The sequence below is a fragment of the Sorex fumeus genome, unplaced genomic scaffold (genome assembly GCF_029834395.1).
Source record: "Sorex fumeus unplaced genomic scaffold, SorFum_2.1 ptg000187l, whole genome shotgun sequence".
Lineage (NCBI taxonomy): Eukaryota > Metazoa > Chordata > Mammalia > Eulipotyphla > Soricidae > Sorex > Sorex fumeus.
In genome coordinates this window covers 2,473,484-2,495,245 of record NW_026606244.1, presented here as the reverse complement: position 1 = coordinate 2,495,245, position 21,762 = coordinate 2,473,484, and the positions used below count along the sequence as shown (strand labels likewise).

The 21,762-nt window shown below is 53.6% G+C and overlaps 2 protein-coding genes across 2 annotated transcripts in view; both read right to left on the bottom strand.

The window, feature by feature from the left end:
- Window positions 1-10,523, bottom strand: part of RARS1 (arginyl-tRNA synthetase 1) — a 30,643-nt gene extending 20,120 nt beyond the window's left edge. The window contains exons 1-3 of the mRNA XM_056107966.1: window positions 10,436-10,523; window positions 7,770-7,904; window positions 1,555-1,743 (exon numbers count right to left, since the gene is read on the bottom strand). Coding sequence (XP_055963941.1) covers window positions 1,555-1,743; window positions 7,770-7,904; window positions 10,436-10,480 — 369 coding nt within the window. The 5' untranslated portion in view covers window positions 10,481-10,523. The remainder of the gene's footprint in view (window positions 1-1,554; window positions 1,744-7,769; window positions 7,905-10,435) is intronic.
- A 6,039-nt stretch (window positions 10,524-16,562) lies between these two features.
- The window catches only part of WWC1 (WW and C2 domain containing 1), a 106,989-nt gene continuing 101,789 nt past the window's right edge, over window positions 16,563-21,762 (bottom strand). Inside the window, exons 21-23 of the mRNA XM_056107964.1 lie at window positions 21,504-21,737; window positions 18,861-18,982; window positions 16,563-16,979 (exon numbers count right to left, since the gene is read on the bottom strand). Of these exons, the coding sequence (XP_055963939.1) occupies window positions 16,913-16,979; window positions 18,861-18,982; window positions 21,504-21,737 (423 nt within the window). The 3' untranslated portion in view covers window positions 16,563-16,912. The remainder of the gene's footprint in view (window positions 16,980-18,860; window positions 18,983-21,503; window positions 21,738-21,762) is intronic.

Genomic DNA, 21,762 nt, shown 5'->3' with positions numbered 1-21,762 from the left:
ACCAAGGGGCGTGAGTGCCATCTCTAGGAAGTTCAGACCTCGTGGGAGTGGGCGTGTGAAACGCCACCATGACCCTAGCAAGAACCACAACCATAACCTGCTCGCCTGAGCGCGGTGTGAGCCCCCCGCCCCCGCAGCACCAATAGGGCAAGTGCGACCACCTTTGTGCCCCTCACTTTGAGCGCAACGGTTCAGCAGCAATGAAGGGAAAGAGGCAGAGAATCAAAGATGATTAAACCTGAGAGACCTGACTGGAGAAATGTGCGTGCCCACCCCAGGGGCACCAGAGCTGCCTGGGAACGCTGGCCGGCAAATGAAGAAATGGGTTATTTAAAAACGACACACAGACGGGGCTGGAGCGATAGGACAGTGGGGAGGGTGTTTGCCCTGCATGCGGCCGACCGGGTTCAATTCCCAGCATCCCATATGGTCCCCTGAGCACCGCCAGGAGTAACTCCTGAATGGAGAGCCAGGAGTAACTGAGTATTGCTGGGTATGACCCAAAAAGGAAAAAAAAAAAAAAAGAAAGAAAGAAACCCCAAAACAGAAACAAAAAAAAAATAAAAATGACACACAGGGTCGGAGCAATAGTACAGCGGGGAATGTCTTCGCATTGCACATGGCTGACCCGGGTTCGATCCCTGGCATCCCATAGGGTCCCCTGAGCACTGCCAGGAGTCATTCCTGAGTGCAGCGCCAGTACTAATCCGTGAACATCACCAGGTGTGATCCAAAAAGAAAGGAAAAGAACAGAAAGAAAAAGAAAAATGACACGCAGCCATGGGCACATTAACTCTCAAAATAGTTGTGCCAAGAGCAGGTACAACCATAGCCCAGAAACTCTGAAGACACACCTAGGGCCTTTGCACGTGCCTTGCTTGAGCCCTACCACTTTGGCCACAGTCCCGGCCGGTAGGGGTGCCAGGGATCCAACCTGAGTTCAGCACGCGCACCGCAAAAGCCTGCCCCACCGCAGAATCTTCTTTCAGTATCTATCTATGTTGTTTTAGGGACACACCTGGTGGTGTTCAGGGCCGACTTCTGGCTCTGCGCTCAGAAATCACTCCTGGCGGTGCTTAGGGGACTATATGGGGTACTGGAGATCGAACCCGGGTTGACAAAGTGCAAGTCAAGTGGTCTCCCAGTTTAACTATTTCTCCATGCCTGTCAGTGGCACCTTTAAAGGTTAAAGCATATGTTCCTTTTTCTCAAGCATTCAGAATAGAGGAAATGTTATTCCCCCCCACCTCTTCCCTTCAAGGATACAATAACCTGCTACCACCTATGAAATGGCAAGGAGGAGAACTGTAATAATGCTCAAGAAAATGAATACAGGGGCTGGAGCGATAGCACAGCGGGGAGGGCGTTTGCCTTGCATGCAGCCAACTCGGGTTCGATTCCCAGCATCCCAAATGGTCCCCCCGCCCCCCCCAAGCACCGCCAGGAGTAATTCCTGAGTGGATAGGCCAGGAGTCAGCCCTGGGCATGGCCGGATGTGACCCAAAAAGAATAAATGAACAAATAAATAAATAAGAAAACGAATATAATCCCCACCTGAGAAATACTCATAGCACTGTTACACTGGTAGTCCCCAAACTTGGGCTGCTGACTGGGCGTCACCAGCAGAGGGGGATTCTCCAAATCTGGGTACGCAGACTTAATGGCACAGCCGAAGATCTCTTGCAGGCGGCGGTTGATATTAATCATGTTCTTGGTGGGTCTGGTCCTTTCTGCCTGAAGACTCTGGAGGAGAAGAGCGGAACTGTGTCAGCCAAGCACTCAATCACAAGTGAAATGCACTCAAGTGTCCTGACAAGCCTACAGAGGGCAAAAAGACAACATGCAACATTGTTGTTGTTGTAACATTGTTCTTGTAACATGTAACAGTCCCACTGGTGCAAACCCCGCCCCCACCCCAAATGCAACAGTACAAAACCTGCTCTGAGCTGTTGCACACCAGAGGTCACGAATGAGAACACAGCGGACAGGTAGGAATGCCATCTGCTTTCGTCCAGGAGACAAAAAGTGAACCTGCCCACCGGGATGCTAACGCCGCGGCCCCAGACCACTGAGCTTATCCCTCTGATACCCAGTCAGATACCATGAAATTACTTGGTTTTCCTAGCAAATAAGTCCCAATCGGATCAAAGCTCCCACTTCCGAAGTTCCCTAGGGTGGGTTGTACTGTTTACTGACTTCTGTCACTGCCCAAAACTTTCTCAAAACTTGCTGTCTCCATCACCAGACAAAAATCTGGGTACAGGGAAAGTACTAAAAAAAAAGAAATTTTTTTTGTGGGATGGAGAGTTAGGACGGCAGGCAGGATGCCTGCCTGGTATGCCTCTGATAGGGCTTCACTCTTCGACATCCAGGAGTAAGTGTGAGCATAGTTGGGTGTGGCCCCCAGCCAGAACAAGAAAGCTCTGAGCTCTGCAGCGGAGCGTGGGATGACGCCGGACTCGTGTGCTCCCAGGCCCCTCACACACAAAGCACACGCACTCCAGCCCAAATCTCACTCTCTGGATGAAGGGGCCATGCTCAGAGGAGGGCGACGTGAGCTCAGCGGCAGCTGCCGAAACCCTGACCTCACTCTTTGTGCCTCCAGAGGACAGGAACGTGTGTTTGTGTGTGTGTACAAAAGCACATGTGGAAGGATTCCACTGTAATTAACTTCCACAGTATGCAATTTCCAGCTTTCCAGAATGTGGATTACAAATGATACCTAACATGCGTGACAAATGATTTTTGCAGACTTCCAGGAAAAGCCGTTATCCTGCGGGCAAGTCTTTTCTCCCCCAAAGCACATTTTTTTTCCCTTTTTGGGTCACCCAGTGATGCTCAAAGGTTATTCCTGGCTCTGCACTCAGAAATTACTCCTGGCGGTGCTTGGGGAACCATATGGGATACTGGGGATTGAACCCAGGTCAGCCGTGTGCATGGCAAATGCCCTCCCTGCTGTGCTATCGCTCCAGCTCCAAGCTCCGTGAGGTTAAGACACATTATTCTCTGGGCTGGGGAGGGAGTTCGGTGGACAGCTGTGCATGTCCACAGGGACCAAGGTCCAGCCCCACCCCCACACGGCCCTTTCCCCAGCACCAGTCACTGTGCACATGCATGGAACCATCTGGCCACTGGCCAAATATTATCACGGGAGTGCTCCCTTGGCTCCTAGCTACAATGCAACACAAGCATCTGGACAGATCTTACAGAATCACATGTTATAAAAAAAAAAAATCAGACCTGGGGTCGGAGAACAGTCCACCGAGGAGGGCATTTGCCTCACATGTGGTCGACCCAGGTTTGATCCCTGGCATCCTGTATGGTTCTCTGAGCACGGCCAGGAGTAATTCCTGTGTGCAGAGCCAGGAGTGACCCCTGAGCTTCACTGGGTGGGACCCTCCCAAAAAGGCCAAAATAAATAAATTAATAAAAACGTAAGGGGCTGGAGCAATAGCACAGTGGGTAGGGCGTTTGCCTTGCACGCAGCCAACCCGGGTTCGATTCCCAGCATCCCATATGGTCCTCTGAGCACGGCCAGGGGTGATTCCTGAGCGCAGAGCCAGGAGTAACCCCTGTGCATCGCCAGGTGTGACCCAAAAAGAAAAAAAAATCAGACTGATGAGAAAACCGGCACCAGGAAATTACTTAAGTCAGGCTTTGAATAAGAACACAATCAAGACAGTGACCTTAAAACCACCACCACTCACATGGCCCCCAGGGACTGGGGAGATGGTTCAGAGAACAGGAGCAGGTGCTCTGCATGCAGGGACCCCAGGTGGGTTGCCCTGCCTCTGCATGACCCCCCACCCCACACACACACACACCAGGCAGGGAGCAACCACTGAGCACTTCTGGGTCTGGCCCAGAAATAAACCAAAGACGAGGACCTGACAGAGAGACCAGTGGCCGAGTCCCTGGTCCTGCATGCTGCCAGCCCTGGTTTGATTCCCAGTCGGCCCCTCTACCCTCCCAAAAGCCCAACAAGAAATGGAAATGGTGGGGCTGGAGCGATAGCCCAGTGGGTAGGGCATTTGCCTTGCACCCGGCTGACCGGGGTTCTATCCCCGGCATCTCATATGGTCCCCCGAGCACCACCAGGGGTAATTTCTGAGTGCAGAGCCAGGAGGAACCCCTGAGCATCGCTGGGTGTGACCCCCCCCCCCCAAAAAGGAAATGGAAACAGTATCTGTCATTCTACTGAGCACCGACTAATCTTGGCTCATTTATTTTTGGGGGGCGGGGCCCCATGCGGTTGTTGCTAAGGGCACCCTGGGCGGTGCTTGGATCACAGCCTCACGGAAGGGAAGTGCTCTAACCTCCCTACCTTATCTCCAGCCCCAATAATATTGTAGGAAAAGATAAAGACAGCTTATCTGATGGGAGTGTGTCTAAGGGAGCTGACCTGTAGTCAAGGTGAGCCAGTGTAGAACCGAGAGAGATTTATGAATGCGGCTCCGTATAGCACGTGAGTCCTTGGGGGCTTTTTTTTTTTTTGCTTTTGGGGTCACACCCGGAGATGCTCAGGGGTTACTCCTGGCGGTGCTTGAGGGGCCCTATGGGATGCTGGGGACTGAACCTGGGTCGGCCATGTGCAAGGCAAACGCCCTCCCCGCTGTACTAATCACTCTAGCCCCACTGGGGGCTATTTTTTTTATTTAATTTTTATTAGTGAAACACTATGAGGTACAGTTGTAGACTTAGAAATTTTTATGCTTGGGTTTCAATTATACAAGGATCAAATACCCATGCCTCCGCCAGTGTGGGGGCTATTTTCAATGTACTCCCGTACCCTGGTCTCTGTTACTCGACCGGGCAAAGTGAAGAAACCAACTCTGCCCTCGGCATGCGACCCTGACAACATTCTCTGACACATCAGAGCTCACGTGTCTGTCGGCTTGCACAGTATTTTCTTCTGCATCATTTCCATCTCGGCCATTCAGTAATATTTTTGGGGGGGTTGGGGGAGGAGGGGGTTGAGGCGCCATCTGGTGGTGGTCCTGGGCTATTTCCGACTCTGGGGTCACTTGGGGTCACTCCTGGCAGTGCTTGGGGGTACACATCTGCCGCCAGGGACCAAATCAGGACTAAGCACACAGCACACGCAAGGTAAAGCGCTTTAGTCAGGTGAATTCTCCCGCCTACTCTGAATCTGAATAAAGGGAACTCGGGAAGGAGCGCAAGTACAGAGCACGGAGCAGCAGCCAGGCTTCGCGGGCAGCGATTCTGCGAAAGGAGAGCAGAGGCCAGGGAGGGATAAAGAGTGCTCCTGAGCACCTTGCAGGCCGGGTCTAGTAAATGGGGCCAGGAGAGGAGCGAGCCCGGGCACCTGCAACGTCAGGTGAGCAATTAGGCGCGTGAGGTCATCGCAGAGCCGGGATGTCAGCAAGCTTGGTAGGCAGGGCTCAAACAGCCAAGCCCCGATCGGAATCAGCTTGCTACTTTGCGTTTTTTTTTTTTTTTTTTTGGTTGGTTGGTGTTGTTTTGGGGCCACGGCTGGCGATGCTTCAGGGGTTACTCCTGGCTCTGCGCTCAGGAATCATCCCTGGCACACTCGGGAGTCCGTATGGGATGCCGGGGATGGAACCTGGGTTGGCTGCGTGCAAGGCTGATGCCCTCCCCGCCGTCCTATGGCTCCGGCCCCTCAGTCCTGGGGGCACTAAACAGTACACGCAGCACCGGCTTCCGGGGGAAAGAGAATTCTCAATGGGGCAGGATGAGAGGACCGGGTGGGGGAGGCTGCTGGCCTTGCATGCACCTGAACCCGGTTCGATCCTGGCACCGAATATGGTCCCCGGAGCCCTGCCAGGAGTGAGCCCTGAGCACAGAGTTGGGAAGAAGCCCTGAGCACAGCTGGGTGTTAACTGCCCTCCACCCACCAAATTTTCAAGCAGTAAACAAAAAGTCACTGTCACTGATTCATCGATTTGCTCAAGCAGGCCCAGTAACGTCTCCATTGTGAGACTTGTTGTGACTGTGTTTGGCATATCACATAGGCCACAGGGAGCTTGCCAGGCTTTGCCGTGCGGGCGAGATACTCGCAGTAGCTTGCTGGGTTCTCTGAGAGGTGCGGAGGAATTGGACTCGGGTGGGCCATGTCGGCCGTGTGCAAGGCAAGTGCCCTACCCGCTGTGCTATCACTACAGCCCGAACAAAAATTAAAAAAAAAAAATCAAATAAAAAAACCCCCAAGACCCTCACTAAATCTGATACTATAAAACATAAAGATAAAATCAGAAAATGATGAATGTAGGGCAGAGACAGACCAATTGTTTTGCAGTGAGGGCTTGGTTTGGGGGCTACACCTGGGCTGGGCTGTGTGTTCGGGATGAGCTACATCTGCGCCAAGGGCCGTGCGAGCCAGGCCCCGTGCATGCAAAGGGCGCGATCCAGTCCACAGAGTCAGCTCTGCAGCCCAGAGACTATATATATATATATATATATATATATATATATTTGCTTTTGCTTTTTGGGTCACACCCGGCAATGCACAGGGGTTACTCCTGGCTCTGCGCTCAGGAATTACCCCTGGCGGTGCTCAGGGGATCATATGGGATGCTGGGAATCGAACCCGGGTCGGCCGCGTGCAAGGCAAACACCCTCCCCGCTGTGCTATTGCTCCAGCCCCCAGAGACTATATTTTTAAGCACTTCCTTTTAGCAGAAGCAATTATTTGACATTTTAAAAGTACATTAAAAAAAAATAATAACACCAGAGGCATAAACTATTGAAGGAAATGTCTCAACCCCTCCTCCTAGGTCAAGCTTTCAGTATCGAGGAGACATTCCAAAGGGCACTGAAAAGTGATAAAAGGAAAAAAAAATAAAAACCAGTCTTGAAAATACGCAGAAGGAAAAACAAAACAAAAAAACAAACAAAAAAACAACAGTCTTGAAAACACACAAGGGGAAAAAAAAATGCCACCAGTTTTGAAAATATACAGAAAAAAATAAAAGTCTTGAAAATACACAGAATAGACAAAACTGGTGTAGTCAAAACTAAATTAAAAAAGAAACAAAAAAAAAAACGAAACAAAAACAATTTGGCTAAGTTTATGAGACACATAAGCAAAACTTAAACTGTTCCCCAGAGTTGACACACAGTGACCAACCACCAAACAATTTCCTACCATTTCAGAGTATGTAGCATAATACAGCCGGAATAACCAGAAACAACCTTTTCACTCTACAGGCCGTTTGCTAATTAGGCGTCTCTGCGCTTTCATCCTTCGCTGAAATTCCCGGTTCCATCTTTTCTGTGCTGGGCATAAGAAACTCTTACTCATCGCTACTTTGGGGACACCCTACTGTGACTTCAGCGCTCTTTGACCATCCAGCAAAGGAGAGACAGGCACTACCACTCCATGAAGAGTGCCAACAGCTTGGTACAAACTTGTCTAACACGGGGACAAGCAAAGGGCTCTTTCATCCTTTCCTCTATGTCCTCTGGGTATATTTTCATGCTCTTCAATAAAAAAAATTTTTTTTTGCTTTTTTGGGTCACACCCTGCCATGCATAGGGGTTGCTCCTGGCTCTGCACTCAGGAATGACTCCTGGCGGTGCTCGGGGGCCCTATGGGATGCCGGGAATCGAACCCAGGTCGGCCGCGTGCAAGGCAAACAAACACCCTACCCGCTGTGCTACTGCTCCAGCCCCAATAAAAAATATTTTAAGAAAAGAAAGCTGGAGGCAGGAGAGTTCAACGGCAAGGTCACCAGAGATCCAAATATTCAAACTGGGGAACAAAGCCACAACTCGAAGCCAGCACTCACCTTCCGAAGGATGTTCACCCGGTATTTTAATTTTAAATTCTCTTCTCGCAACTGCTCCAGATGTGGAGGAGCTTCTAAACAGCCTCCGTTTTTCAACGCTTCGATCTCAGCAGTCAGAGACTTGATCTCCTTCTCCTGTGAAAGAAAAGGCACTCTGCTAGGTGGAGGGCAACTGATGACTTTTAAGATAAGATCACCCATATCTTAGCCCAACTTCCTGTTTGCCTTCCACTCCCAGGGTAAGGCTCAAGGCCAGGGACTTCCTGGAGGGAAGCAATGGCGCTGGCATACAATCCTTTGTAATAAAAAAATTTAACAAGAGTATGCTAGTGGGGGGGGGCCGGAGCAATATATTGCACAGCGGGTAGGGCATTTGCCTTGCACACAGCCAACCCGAGTTCAATCCCCGGCATCCCATACAGTCCCCCAAGCACGGCCAGGAGTAATTCCTGAGTGTAGAGTCAGGAGTAACCTCTGAGCATCACTGGGTGTGATCCAGAAAGTAAAAAGAGGAAAAAAAAAAGTATGCTGGCAGAGCGAACCCTCATATAATTAAGTTCCTTCTTCCTTAATAAATCACTCTTGATGTCACGAGAGTACTAACTACGATTGTTTAGTCAATGTTACTCCCGTATGTTTGACAAAGTGGGGCTCTCTCAATAAAATTCCTTGGGCCAGGAAGATAATGCAGGGGGGGTTTAAGCACTGGCCAACCCCCCCTTAGGTCTCCGGCATGCATATGATCCCCCAAGCTCTACCAGGTGTGATCTTCGAGCACAGAGCCAGGAGTGAGCTAAGGTGGGGTTGGGTGAAAGAAAGGCAAGAGGAAGCGATAGTACGGTGGGACGGGTCAACTGACCGTCAATCTGTCAATCCTCCCCAGGAGGCAGGAGATGCGCCCCCAGCCCCACGGACCGAGTGGTCATGGCAGTCCTGCCGCCCCCCCCCCCCCGCCCTCCGCCCCCTGAAGTGGAGAGAACTAGGTTGCTCAGCACCCCACCTCCCCCATCCCACCCGGGTGGCTAGCAGGAGGGGCTTCGCCGCCACTGGCATCCTGGGAAACAGCTGCTCCCCGTGGACAAAGCAGCCAGCAGCTCTGGGGGTGCTGGGGGCGAGGGGTGTTTTGAGGGGGGATCCGCCACATGCCTGATGCCCGGGGGCATATGTGTGTGTCTTGGGGGGTATCCCCCCACGCCCAGCGCTCGGGGAAGAGTATCTGTGTCTTCGGGGGACCCTGCATACCCCCACTGCATCTGTGTGTTTGTGTCTGGGGGGGGGGGGTCCTTCCACCCCCACAGCGTGCGCCGTGTGTGCCTGCGTGTGTGTCTCGGATGGGGAAACCTGGGTCATCTGCGTGTGTGTGCCTATTGGTCCCGGTGGGCCCTGGAGCATGTGTCCGTGTGTTCCTCTGTCTCGGCGGGGCCTGGGGCATGTGTCTGTGTGTCCGTGTGTCTCCAAGGGGACCGGGGAGTGTGTCCGTCTGTCTGGGTGGGGGCGGGGCCCGGGCCATATGTCCGTGTGTCTCGGTGGGCCCTGGGGCGTGTGTTTTTGTGTCCATATGTCTTGACGGGGCCCAGGGAGTGTGTCCGTGTGTCTCGGCTGGGCCCGGGGCGTGTGTCTGTGTGTCCGTGTGTCTGGGTAGGGTCCCGGGGCGTGTCCGTCTGTCTGGGCGGGGCCCGAGGCCGTGTGTCCGTCTGACTTGGTGGGCCCTGGGCGTGTGTCCGTCTGTCTCGGCAGGGCCCGGGGCGCGCGTCCGTGTGTCTGGGTGGGCCCTGGAGATGTGTCTGTGTGTCCGTCTGTCTCGGCGGGGCCCGGGGCATGTGTCCGTGTGTGGCCCTGGGCGCGTGTCCGTCTGTCTCGGCGGGGCTGGGCCGTGTGTCCGGCTGTCTTGGTGGGCCCTGGGGCGTGTGTCTGTGTGTCCGGGTGGGGCCCTGGGCGCGTGTCCGTCTGTCTCGGCGGGGCTGGGCCGTATGTCCGGCTGTCTTGGTGGGCCCTGGGGCGTGTGTCTGTGTGTCCGGGTGGGGCCCTGGGCGCGTGTCCGTCTGTCTCGGGAGGGCTGGGCCGTGTGTCCGGCTGTCTTGGTGGGCCCTGGGGCGTGTGTCTGTGTGTCTGTGTGTCCGGGCTGGGCCCGGGGCGCGTGTCTGTCTGTCCCGGCGGGGCCCGGGGCGCGTGTCCGTCTATCTCGGCAGGGCTGGGCCGTGTGTCCGGCTGTCTTGGTGGGCCCTGGGGCGTGTGTCTGTGTGTCCGGGTGGGGCCCTGGGCGCGTGTCCGTCTGTCTCGGCGGGGCTGGGCCGTATGTCCGGCTGTCTTGGTGGGCCCTGGGGCGTGTGTCTGTGTGTCTGTGTGTCCGGGCTGGGCCCGGGGCGCGTGTCCGTCTGTCCCGGCGGGGCCCGGGGCGCGTGTCCGTCTGTCTCGGCAGGGCTGGGCCGTGTGTCCGGCTGTCTTGGTGGGCCCTGGGGCGTGTGTCTGTGTGTCCGTGTGTCCGGGCTGGGCCCGGGGCGCGTGTCCGTGTGTCCGGGCTGGGCCCGGGGCGCGTGTCCGTCTGTCCCGGCGGGGCCCGGGGCGCGTGTCCGTGCGCCTCCCCGCCCGCTGTCCGCCGTCCGTCCGTCCGTCCGCGCCGCGCCCCCGCCCCGGCCCCGCGCCCTCCCCGGGCTCCGGGCACGAACCTGCTGCAAAAGTCGCGCCGAGCACTGAGCCGCCAGCCCGTCCATCCTCCTGTCAGTCCCACACGGAGAGCAACGTGCCGGAAGCGGAAGTGGACGCCTCAGCCCGGAAGCGGAAACGTCCTCTCCCCGCCGGGCCTCGGGGGCGGGATGAGCGGGCGCGCGCGTGTCGCCTCTGCTGCCCCCTAGCGGAAGCCAGGGGGCACTGCGGGAATGGAAGCCGAGGGAGCCCGGCCTTTGGGCTGACTTGGGGCAGAAGTGACTATTAAAAACCCCATTTTAATGGGGCTGGGGCGATACCACAGCGTAGAGGTCGTCTGCCTTGCACGCGCTCGACCCGGGTTCGAATTCCTAGCATCCCATAGGGTCCCCCACGCACCGCCAGGAGTAATTCCTGAGTGCAGAGCCAGGAGGAACCCCCGTGCATCACCGGGTGTGACCCAAAAAGCAAAAAGTAAATAAATAAATAAAAAGCACCCCAAAACCGAATTGTCATGTTAGTAATCCCTCATACAAGGCCTTAAAGACTCTAGGTTGGGATACAACAATTCACATTTTCCTTTTTTGGATCATTTTAAATGCATTAGTTATAATACAAAATAATTTTTTTTTTTTTAGTTTTTATTAGTGAAACACCATGAGGTACAGTTGTAGACTTACAAATTTTTGTGCTTGGGTTTCAGTTGTACAATGATCGAGTACCCATCCCTCCACCAATGCCCGGTCTCCACCACCACTGATCCCAGTATCCCTCCCATCCCCCCATCCCCCCATCCTACCCTGCCTCTGTGGCAGGGCATTCCCTTTTTTTCTCTCTCTCCTTTTGGGTGCTGTGGTTTGCAAAAGAGGCATTGAGTGGCAATCATGTTCGGTCTATAGTCTACTTTCAGCATGCATCTCTCATCCTGGGAGGATCCTCCCAACACCCTTTACTTGGCGCTCCCTTCTCTATCTGAGCTGCCTTTTCCCCAAGCATGTGCGGCTGGCCTCCAAGCCATGGAGTAAACCTGGTACTTATCTCGACTATTCTTTGGTATTAGTCTCCTATTTTGCAAAACAAATTATTTAGGTCCTGCTTTTGTGACAGGCTTGGGTGGTAGTGGGGCAATTCGAAATAATGGTGGTGGGAAGGTGTTACGGTTGTAGGATTGGGGTTGGACTATTGAATGAGATAAATTACTGTGAACTACTTTATAAAAATAAAATAAAATTGGAAGGAAGAAAAGAACCCCGTTGTCTCTCCAGGGCTCCTGTGTGTTCGTCTGTGAAATGGGCATTGGAAGGAACAAAGCCCTTTTCGTTCATTTCTTCAGCCAGCATTGATTGTGCACACGAGTTGGCCAGACACTATTCCACGGGATGCAATGCCAGCCGCAAAGCAAGACACTTGAGGTCCTGGCTCTCCAGTGGAGGAATACGTTTTATTTTACTGTTTTTTAGGGGCTGGAGCGATAGTACAGTGAGTAGGGCATTTGCCTTGCACGCGGCTAACCCGGCCGACCCAGGTTCGATTCCTCCGCCCCTCTCGGAGAGCCCGGCAAGCTACTGAGAGTATCTCGCCCGCACGGCAGAGCCTGGCAAGCCACCCGTGACATATTAGATATGCCAACCCAGTAACAAGTGTCACAATGGAGACATTACTGGGTCCGCTCCAGCAAAAAAGATGAACAACGGGAGGACAGTGACAGTGATTGTTTTTTAGGGGACCACAGTGGGTGATGCTCAGGAACTTACTCCTGGGTCTGCATTTGGGGATCACTCCTGGCAGTGCTTGGGGGACCTATACGGGATGATCTGCATCAAACCTGGGTCAACTGCATGCAAAGTAAGCGCTGTACTATTTCTCCAGCCCAGGAATACATTTAAAACCAGAGAAATATACCAGATTAAAAAAAGAAAAGTAAATCATGGTCTCAGGTGGTATTAACCACCAGGTGGATGATGCGTAGAATGACTTTGATCAAGTGATATCTGAGCTAAAGTTTTAGTTGTTTTTCTGGTTACTCAGGGGGTATTCCTGGCTCAGAGGGCAGAAGATCATGCGTTGCCACTGTGTGCTTCTTGCATGCCTGCTTGCACTCAGCCCACGGAGCTGTCTCTTCACCCCTGAGTCACAGATTTAAACACGGATGTGTGGGGTACAGATATAGCAGAGCAGGTATGTGGCTTGCCTTGCACATAGCCAACCCAGTTTCTATCCCCGGCATCCCATAATCCCAAATGGTTCCCTGAGCACCACCAGGAGTGATTCCTGAGTGCAAAGCCAGGAGTAACCCCTGAGCATTACCAGGTGTGGCCCAAAACCAAACAAAAATAATAAACATGGATGCCAGGAGCCAGAGAGATAGGTAGTACAGTGGGCAGGGCACTTACCTTGCACATGGCTGACCTGGGTTCGGTCCCCAGCACCCAACGTGGTTCCCTGAGCCCCTCCAGGTGTGATTCCTGAGTGCAGAGCCAGGCGTTAAGGCCTGAGTATCGCCAGATGTGGCTTCCAAGTCAAAATAAATCTGTATGTTTTATTGCGTGTTTCCGGAGGACAGAGACCTTGCCGTCCTGTTCACCCCTCCCTAGTGTCCCCGAAGAGAAGACACAGCCTCTCAAGCTCTCAACGAGTGTCCAGGAGGCTGTGACAATTCATGCATCGGGAGTGAGGTGGAGCCTCTGAAACCACAAGGTCCCATCTGGGACACTGCGTATTTCTGGTCGGCATCCTCTCTGGACACATATGTCAAAGCAGGAGCTGTTGCGTGGAGCACTCAACATCCAGTGTGGCAGGGGAGGGCACAGGCCAGGAGAGATGGAGGGGACTTGGGGACAGCACTGCCTCTGGCCTTCTGGGTCTGAACCTGGAGGGAAGAGGAACCTGTATGTGTGTGCGTGTGTGTGTGTTGGGGTGGCAGTGGGGGATTGATAATGGCCACGTTATTGTCCTCAGTTTCTAGTTTTTGCTTTGGGGCCATACCTGGTGATGCTTGGGGACCATGTGATGCTCGGAATTGAACTGGGGGACTCCCTACTGCCATCACTTTTTTTTGGGGGGGTGGGCGGTGTACTGGCATAACCAGCATAACCAGACAGCACTGACCTGTCTTGTCCCTCTCTGATCACTAGGGGGGCAGTGGCCAAGATTGGGGGTTGGTGCCAAAGGGAGACTCAAGCAACAGTAGGGGATGGCTGTTCCATTCCCCACCCCCACCCCCAGGCCAGACCCAGCTGTGCTCAGGGTTTACTCCTCACTCACTCTGCAGTCAGGGTGATGCTCAGGGGACCATATAGGGTGATGGGGATCAAACTCTGGTCAGCCGCATGCAAGGCAAAGCCCTAAGCACTCTGGCCTCAATTTTTATTTTTAATTTTTTTTCTTTTTTGGGCCACACCTGGCAATGCACAGGGGTTAACTCCTGGCTCTGCCACTCAGGAATTCCTCCTGGCTTGCTCGGGGGACTCTATGGGATGCTGGGAATCGAACCCGGGTCGGCCACACACAAGGCAAACGCCCTACCCGCTGTGCTATATCACTCCAGCCCCTCAATTTTTATTTTTAAACTTTATTTAGTGTGTGCGTGATGGTGGTGGGGGGGAGATGTAGAGGGGAGTTGGGGGGTTTGGGTCACACCTGAGCTCAGGAGTGACCCTAGTGGTGCTTAGGAGACCATTTGCGGTGTTGTGGAGTGATCCCTGAGTGCAGAGAGATCCCCAATCCTCCCACCCACCCCGCCTAAAATAAAATAAAATAAAATAAAAACCCAAATTACAAAGAACTGAAGGTGAGGCCTGGGGTGGCAGCGCTTTATGCTGGAACAAGCTTTTGAGCGAGGAAGCCCTAGGTTTGAGCACTCCCAAAACCAAAAGTAAAGACAAGAATTAAATTAAACAGGGTTGGAGCGATAGCACAGCGGGTAGGGCGTTTGCCTTGCACGCGGCCAACCCGGGTTCGATTCCCAGCATCCCATAGGGTCCCCTGAGCACCACCAGGGGCAATTCCTGAGCACAGAGCCAGGAGTAAGTCCTGTGCATCGCCGGGTGTGACCCCAAAAAGCAAAATAAATAAATAAATGAAAGGAAACAAACACTCCCAGCATCCAAGACCATACCATAGGAGTGAAGTGAGTGCAGAGGAAACGGGGAAGGGCTGGGTAAATGAAGTCACAGGTGAGCGTCCCAGAGGAACCCCCAGCCCTGCAGAGTCTCTGAGCACCCTGGGCTGACCCACCTGACTTCTTCCAGCCCAGCGGAAATTTCCCGTCTCCAGTTTCCCACCGGGCGCATAGTCCAGGATGCGAGAGTAGCCTGGCTGGTGATGCTCGGGGTAAGAATCCTGCCACCGTTGACAGGATGGTCTGGCCACGGTCTGGCCACCCCCGACGGTTCCATCTGCGGCGCTGACACGGAGACCCGGGGCTCCAGGAGGAGGATGGGGTGCCCCAGACTCTCTCCGAGGGGGAATCTCCCTTCCCAGGAGAGTGAGGGATGCCTGGAGGTGGGACCCAGTGAGCCAATTCCAACACCCACCACCATGTCTTTTCTTGTTTTATTTGGGGGCCAGACCCGGCGGTGCTCAGAGCTTACTCTTGGCTCTGTGCTCAGGGATCCCTCCTGATGGGTCTGGGGGGGGGGGGCGTCCCTAAGGGATGCTGCTGGGATCAGCAGTTTAAGAAGCAGTTAGGAAGCTGCTTCAAATGAGGATGTGTTGGGGCTGGAACAATAGATATTACAAGCAGGTTGGTGCCTGCCTTGCACGCAGCTGACCCAGATGGGATTCCCGGCCCCGCCATAGAGAGGCCTGATCCCTGCTAGGGGTAATTCCTGGGTGCAGAGCCAGGAGCAGCTCTGGGGGGTACCCTCCCCTTGCAAAACAAAAGATTATGTGTTGTTTCGCTTTGGAAAGGGTGTGTGTGCGTGCATGTGTACGCACACGCATACAATTGTGCTCCAGCCCTTTATTATTATTTCTCTCCAGCCTTTATTATTTTTTGCTTCTTGGGTCACACCCAGCGATGCTCAGGGGTTAAGTCCTGGCTCTGCACTCATGGGATGCCGGGGATCGAACCCAGGTCAGCCGTATGCAAGGCAAACACCCTATCCACTGTACTATCACTCCGGCCCTCTCCCCAGCCTTTCTTTCTTTCTTTCTTTCTTTCTTTCTTTCTTTCTTTCTTTCTCTTTCTTTCTTTCTTTTGGATCACATCTGGTAATGCACAGGGGTTACTCCTGGCTCTGCACTCGGGAGTTACTCCTGATGGTGCTCAGGGGACCATATGGGATGCTGGGAATCGAACCCAGGTCAGCTGCATGCAAGGCAAACGCCCTCCCCGCTGTACTATCACTCCGGCCCTCTCTCCAGCCTTTTAACTTGTTTTTCGGTCCCACTTTGGTGCTGGGGATTGAACCCAGGCCCTCATACATACATCACGCGGCTGAGTCTCAGCCCCAGTTTATTTTCTGTTTTTGGGCCGAACCCAAGGGAGGCTCCTTGGGGACTTGGTACAGGCAATGCCCGGGGTCAGGGGTGGTTATGTGTAGTAGCATGGTTTTCGGGGTCACGTGCAGCTATGTTTGGGGCACACCTGCAGTGCCAGACAGGGATGGACTCGGGGACCCCCTGCAAGCCCCCACCCCTCCAGATGACTCTGCAGGTGTTGCTGCAGCCCTGTTTTGGGAGGAAGGAAACTTCGGGCGCTGAACAAGCTCACGTGGATTAGGGGGAGAAAGAACCGGAAACGGGGAGCATCCCGGACACCAGGGAAACCCCGAGGCCGTGGTGGAAAAAGCAAGAAGAAATGCATTCAGAAAGGGCACTTTATTGATGGACACTTCACGGCCCTCCCTCACGCTCCGGGGGGGGCTTCACTGGGCGTCTGCGACCCCCCCCCAAAGATGGCAGCCTGTGCAATGCCCCAGAGGTCGCATCAAAACACGTCACAGCTCACAAGCACCCCCCCACCCCCCGTTGCACCCCAAAACCCATCCAAGGTGCGCATGTGAAAGCCCATGAGGGGGGACCACCCAACTGTGCACGGAGCCCTGCCTGCGGGGCACCCTTGGGGGTGATGGCCCCACCCCACCACTCCTCATAGGATTTCTTATTGCCAGTGAAACCTCTAGAAGATAGAGCTGTACAAAAAAAAAAAATCTAAAGAATTTTATTTTCAGAGCAGCAAGCGAACACTGCTTTAGTTCATTAAAATTTTTCTTTCTCAAAAATACATACCTAAATATACAAACTATACAATCTTGTCATTTTAATGCTGGTTTTGTTCTCTGTGTGTGTGTTTTGTTGTTGTTGTTGTTTTAATAAGAATAGAATCCGAACTAAAAAAAAAAAATTCCATTCATCTTCAAACTGATGGGAGCCACTAGGGAAGAGAACGGGGAACCGGGGACCTTCATATAACACCACATAAATAAAGGGTTATTAGCCTCAGTCTCTGCTCCGGCCCGGGGTTCTAGAGCCGAGCGGTGATGCTTTTCCGGTGGTCAGACGTCGTCGGCGGAGAGCGGGGGAATGTTCAGCCGGGGCCGGGTGAAAAATGCCATCTTCTCCCTGGAAAAGTGGCTGCATCTTTTAGTATCTCCACTCACACAGGGTTGGGGTTTGCCTTGCAAGCGACCGACCCGGGTTCGATTCCTCCACCCCTCTCGGAGAGCCCAGCAAGCTACCAAGAGTATCCCACCCACATGGCAGAGCCTGGCAAGCTCCCTGTGGCTAGTCGATATGCCAAACACAGTAACAACAAGTCTCACAGTGGAGACGTTACTGGTGCCCGCTCGAGCAACTCGATGAACAACAGGAGGACAGTGCTACAGTGCTACAGTGCTACAGTGGTTTGGGGCCCACACTTGGCAGTGATACTCAGGGGTGACTCCTTGCTTAGTGCTAGGAGTCACTCCTGGCAGTTCTCCCAGCCCAGGTGGTGCTGGGGTCACCATCCCTGGTCTCGGGGCTGGAGAGATGTCACAGGTGCTTAGCTGCTTGCCTTGTGTGTGCTGGAGTCTGTTTTGAAACCCTGGCCATGACTTCGGGTGCCCCGAGCAACTGTCGGAGGTAATCCCTGAGCACTGAGTCAGGAGTAAACTGAGAAAAGTAAGTGTGGCCCCAACTCCACCCCCAACCGGAAACAAATACAAAAAAAAAAAATCAGAGCTCACACAGGCAAAGCATGTACATAGCCCAGTGACCTGTCTCTAGTTCTGAAGACCATATCTTTTTTTTTGTTTTTTGGAGGGGGGGGGGGCTTGTATTGGGAGGGAGGAGATTGGGGCCACACACACACACCGGAGAGCTTTCAGGGCCTCTGTGCTCAGGAGTGACCCTTGGTGGTCCTGGGGTAGGGGTAGGGGGCCCATATGTGGTGTTGGGGATTTGAACCCAGGTCACAGCTGCAATAGCTGCAGGCAAGGTGAGCGCCTAACCGCCTGTTTTATCTCTCTGGCCCAAAGAGCACTCCTTTAGGAGACCTTGGCAGGGATGTTTGCATTTAAATCAAAGGCCTCAGGGGCCAGAGAGAGTCCAGCAGGTAAGAGGGTAAGCAGGTAAGTGAGCAAGGCTCTTGCCTTGCACACATCAATCCCTGCCAGTCCATACCATTCCCCAAGGCCCTCAGGGAGTGATCCCTGAATGCAGAGCCAGGAGTTATCCCGAGCACTGACCTGTGTGGCTGGAAAACAGAACCCCTGACCTCTCAAATTTCAAAGCCCTTCCTCCCCATGTGCGCTGGTTTCAGATTCCAAATTGGTGAGGGGTAAAGGCCCTCCCGTTGATCGTCGATTTGCTCGAGCGGGCCCAGTAACGTCTCCATTGGAGACTTTGTTGTTACTGTGTCTGGCATATCGAATACTCTGAATCATGAATGAGGGTCCTGAGAAGCCTTCCTGCTCTCTGGAGAGGCCCTCTGGGGGGTGGGGGGTCGGGGCCAGAACACAGAGAAGCGTCTCCCCCAGACCCCAGCAGGCCACAGGCAAAATTGGAGCTGCCCAAGAGAACCAATCACCCCACCACCCCCACACCCATGTCCTGGCCTGATTTGTTTTTCTTTTTGGTTCACACCCAGCGATGCACAGGGGTTCCTCCTGGCTCTGCACTCAGGAATTACCCCTTGGCGGTGTTCGGGGTACCCTATGGATGCTGGGAATCGAACCCTGGTTGGCCGCGTGCAAGGTGAACGCCCTCCCCGCTGTGCTATCGCTCCAGGCCCCTGGCCTGATTTTTTTTTCTTTTTCAGTCAATCAATCGGCCACATTCACGCGCCAGGGGAACAGAGAGAACAAGCTGGGGCAAGAGGGTCACTGATGAGACAAGAGGCTCTAACAAACAGATCAGTGGGAGGCAGTGGAGGGAGAGTAGCCCGCGGCAGAGGACTTGGGGTAAGTGGGGTGGGGGTGGGTCAGTGAAAGGCACAGGAGCTGGCTGGGCCCCGCCACTTACCGGAAAGACTGCACCTCTGGGGGCTCCTTGCAGCTCTGGCCCCGCAGCCTGTGAACATCCTTGGCAGCCGCCCTCATCATCTTCTCCGTCTGGAGCTCCCCCTTGTTCTCTGCTCGGTCCACCTGTTGGGCAAAGCGAGCGAGGCCATGAGGTAGCACAGGGTAGTCGTGGGCACCCTGGGAGAACCTTCTAGAAAGGAGTGTCCCTGGGAGAACATTCTAGAAAGAAGTGAACCAGGGAGAATATTCTAGGAAGGAGTTGTCCTGGGAGAAGATTCTAGAAAGTGCGAACCAGGAAGAACATTCTAGAAAGGAGGAGATGTGGGAGAACATTCCAGAAAGGTGTGGCACTGGAAGAACATTCTAGAAAGGAATGAACCAGAGAACATTCTAGAAAGGAGTGAACCGCAGAGTACATTCTAGAAAGTGAACCAGGCAGAATATTCCAGAAATGAGTGAACTTGGAAGAACGTTCTAGAAATGAGTGGACCTGGAAGCTTATTTGAGCACCAAGAAGGGGGTCTCAAAACCAGGCTCCCGGTCACTTTAATCAGAGCAATGAAGGAACACGCGCCCATCTGCTGTCAGCATGGGCGTCTTTGTGGGATTCCCGGGGGATTGAGGGGCTGCAGGAAATAAGGAGATGAGGGTGGCCAGGTGGCATGCATGTGGCGTCCTGGTCATTTTCAAGGTCACGCAGAAAGGCAGGTCTGGGAGTGACCACTCTAGAGCAGGAAACTGGGGCTCAGGGATGTGAAAGCATCTCCTTAATATTGGGATAACGATAGGCTGGGATGTAGCTCCAAGGGCTGGTGAGCACAAGGCCTTGAGTCTGGATTGTGGCATCACGGGGCCAGGCGCCAAGGGGCCATCCCAGCACCCACCGCCAGGCTGAGAACCACCGGGAGTGGCCCCAGTCTCAGGCGATAGTTGGGAGATAACACCCTCTTACAGCACCCTTCCCCACCCTATCCTCCCCCCATATACAAAAATCAACTGAAGTGGTAGAAAAAAAACACCCCTTTTTTAATTTTTTTCTTTCTTTTTGCTTTTGGGCCATAACCAGCAGTGCTCAGGGCTTACTCCTGGCTCTGTGCTCAGGAATCATTCCTGGCGGGCTCGGGGGACCATATCAGGTGCTGGGGATCGAACCTGGGTCATTTTCCTGCAAGTCAACCTCCTTTCCTTAATGTCTTTTTTTTGTTGTTGTTTGTGTGTTTTTTGTTTTTCTTTTTCTTTTTGGGTCACACCCGGCAATACTCAGGTCTGACTCCTGGCTCTGCACTCAGGAATTACTCCTGGCGGTGCTCAGGGGACAATATGGGATACTGGGAATCGAACATGGTCAGCCGTGTGCAAGGCAAATGCCCTACCCTCTGTGCTATCGCTCCACCCCCTCTCCTTTCCTTTATGGACAATCCCTCCAGCCTCCAAATGTAGCATTTCTTTTTTTCTATTTTTTTTTTTTTGCAAGGGGTGTGGGCACATTTGGTATTATTTAAGGGCTACTCCTGGTTCTGTGCACAGGAGTCTCTACCAGCAGCGCTTGAGAGGGGGCATGCAAGTCCTGGTGATAGAACTGGAGCTGGCTGCAATGAAGCAAGTGCATTCACCTCTGCACTCTCCCTTTAGGCCCCCTTTTATTTATTTTTTGCTTTTTGGGTCACACCTGGCGATGCACAGGGGTTCCTCCTGGCTCTGCACACAGGAATGACTCCTGGCGGTGCTCGGGGGACCCTATGGGATTTCGGGAATTGAACCTGGGTCGGCCACACACAAGAAAAACGCCCTACCTGCTCTGCTATTGCTCCAGGCCCCTCCCCTTTTATTTTAAACTCTCAGGAAGGCCAAGTTTTCTTAGTCTGTGCTTCCTTCCCACACAGCATAGCTGCACCTGCTGTCTTAACTCTTTCTGTCCCGGCTAGCAGAAGTTCAAAGATAAATGCCGGAGTCAGCTGTCATGAGGTTAGGGACCCATTACTTTCTTCTCTACTTCAATAGTTCCTATCTCTTATATTCTCTGAAGGCGCCTATCAGGCATAGTAAGTCATCAGTGAGAAAAGAAGCACTCCTGAGTATTCCACTGCATCTGAGCTCCGACTGAGGTCAAAACTGCAAAAGTTCGAAGCTCCCCCAGTCCCAGCTGATGGCACCCAAACCAGTGACATGTGCATTAGCACTGAAGGCCTTTTTTTTTTCTTTTTCTTTTTGGGTCATACCTAGCAATGCACAGGCTTTGCACTCAGGAATTACTCCTGGCAGTGCAGAAAGGACCACACGGGATACCGGGGACCGAACCCAGGTGGGCCGCGTGCAAGGCAAATGCCCTCCCTGCTGTACTGTGGCTCCAACCCTAGCACTGAAGGCCTTGAGGTGACCCTGGAATACTTTGGAGTGACCTAAGATTGAAGGCTGTGTTCTTAGCAGAAGCCTGGCTCCTAGCAGCCTTGGCCCCACCCAATAGTCCTAGCCCCTCCCAGCTGCCTTAGCCACACCCATCTACCAAGGCCCCGCCCACCCGTTTTAGCCACACCCATCCACCTAGGCCCCTCCCAGCTGCCTCAGCCAGGCTATGACATTGGCCCGCCCCAAGGTATTGGCCCCGCCCATTCTCCCCCACCCTCCGGCTGGTCCTGGTCCTCACCCGCTTCTCCAGCATCCTCAGCAGCAGGCGGAAGCGCTCATCCTCCCGCAGGCATTGAGGCAGCTCCTTCTCCCCATGGCTCTTGGCTTGTTCGAGCTGCTCCTTGAGCTCCTTCAGCACCGAGATCTCCTGAGTCAGCTGGCTGTGCCAGGTCCTGGTGGCCTGCAGGTCTAACTCGAGGTCCAGCGAGGTGCGGATAAGGCGCTCTGTGTGCAGAGCCTTGACAGATGAAGGCTGCAGGGGAGGAAGGGGTGGTTCT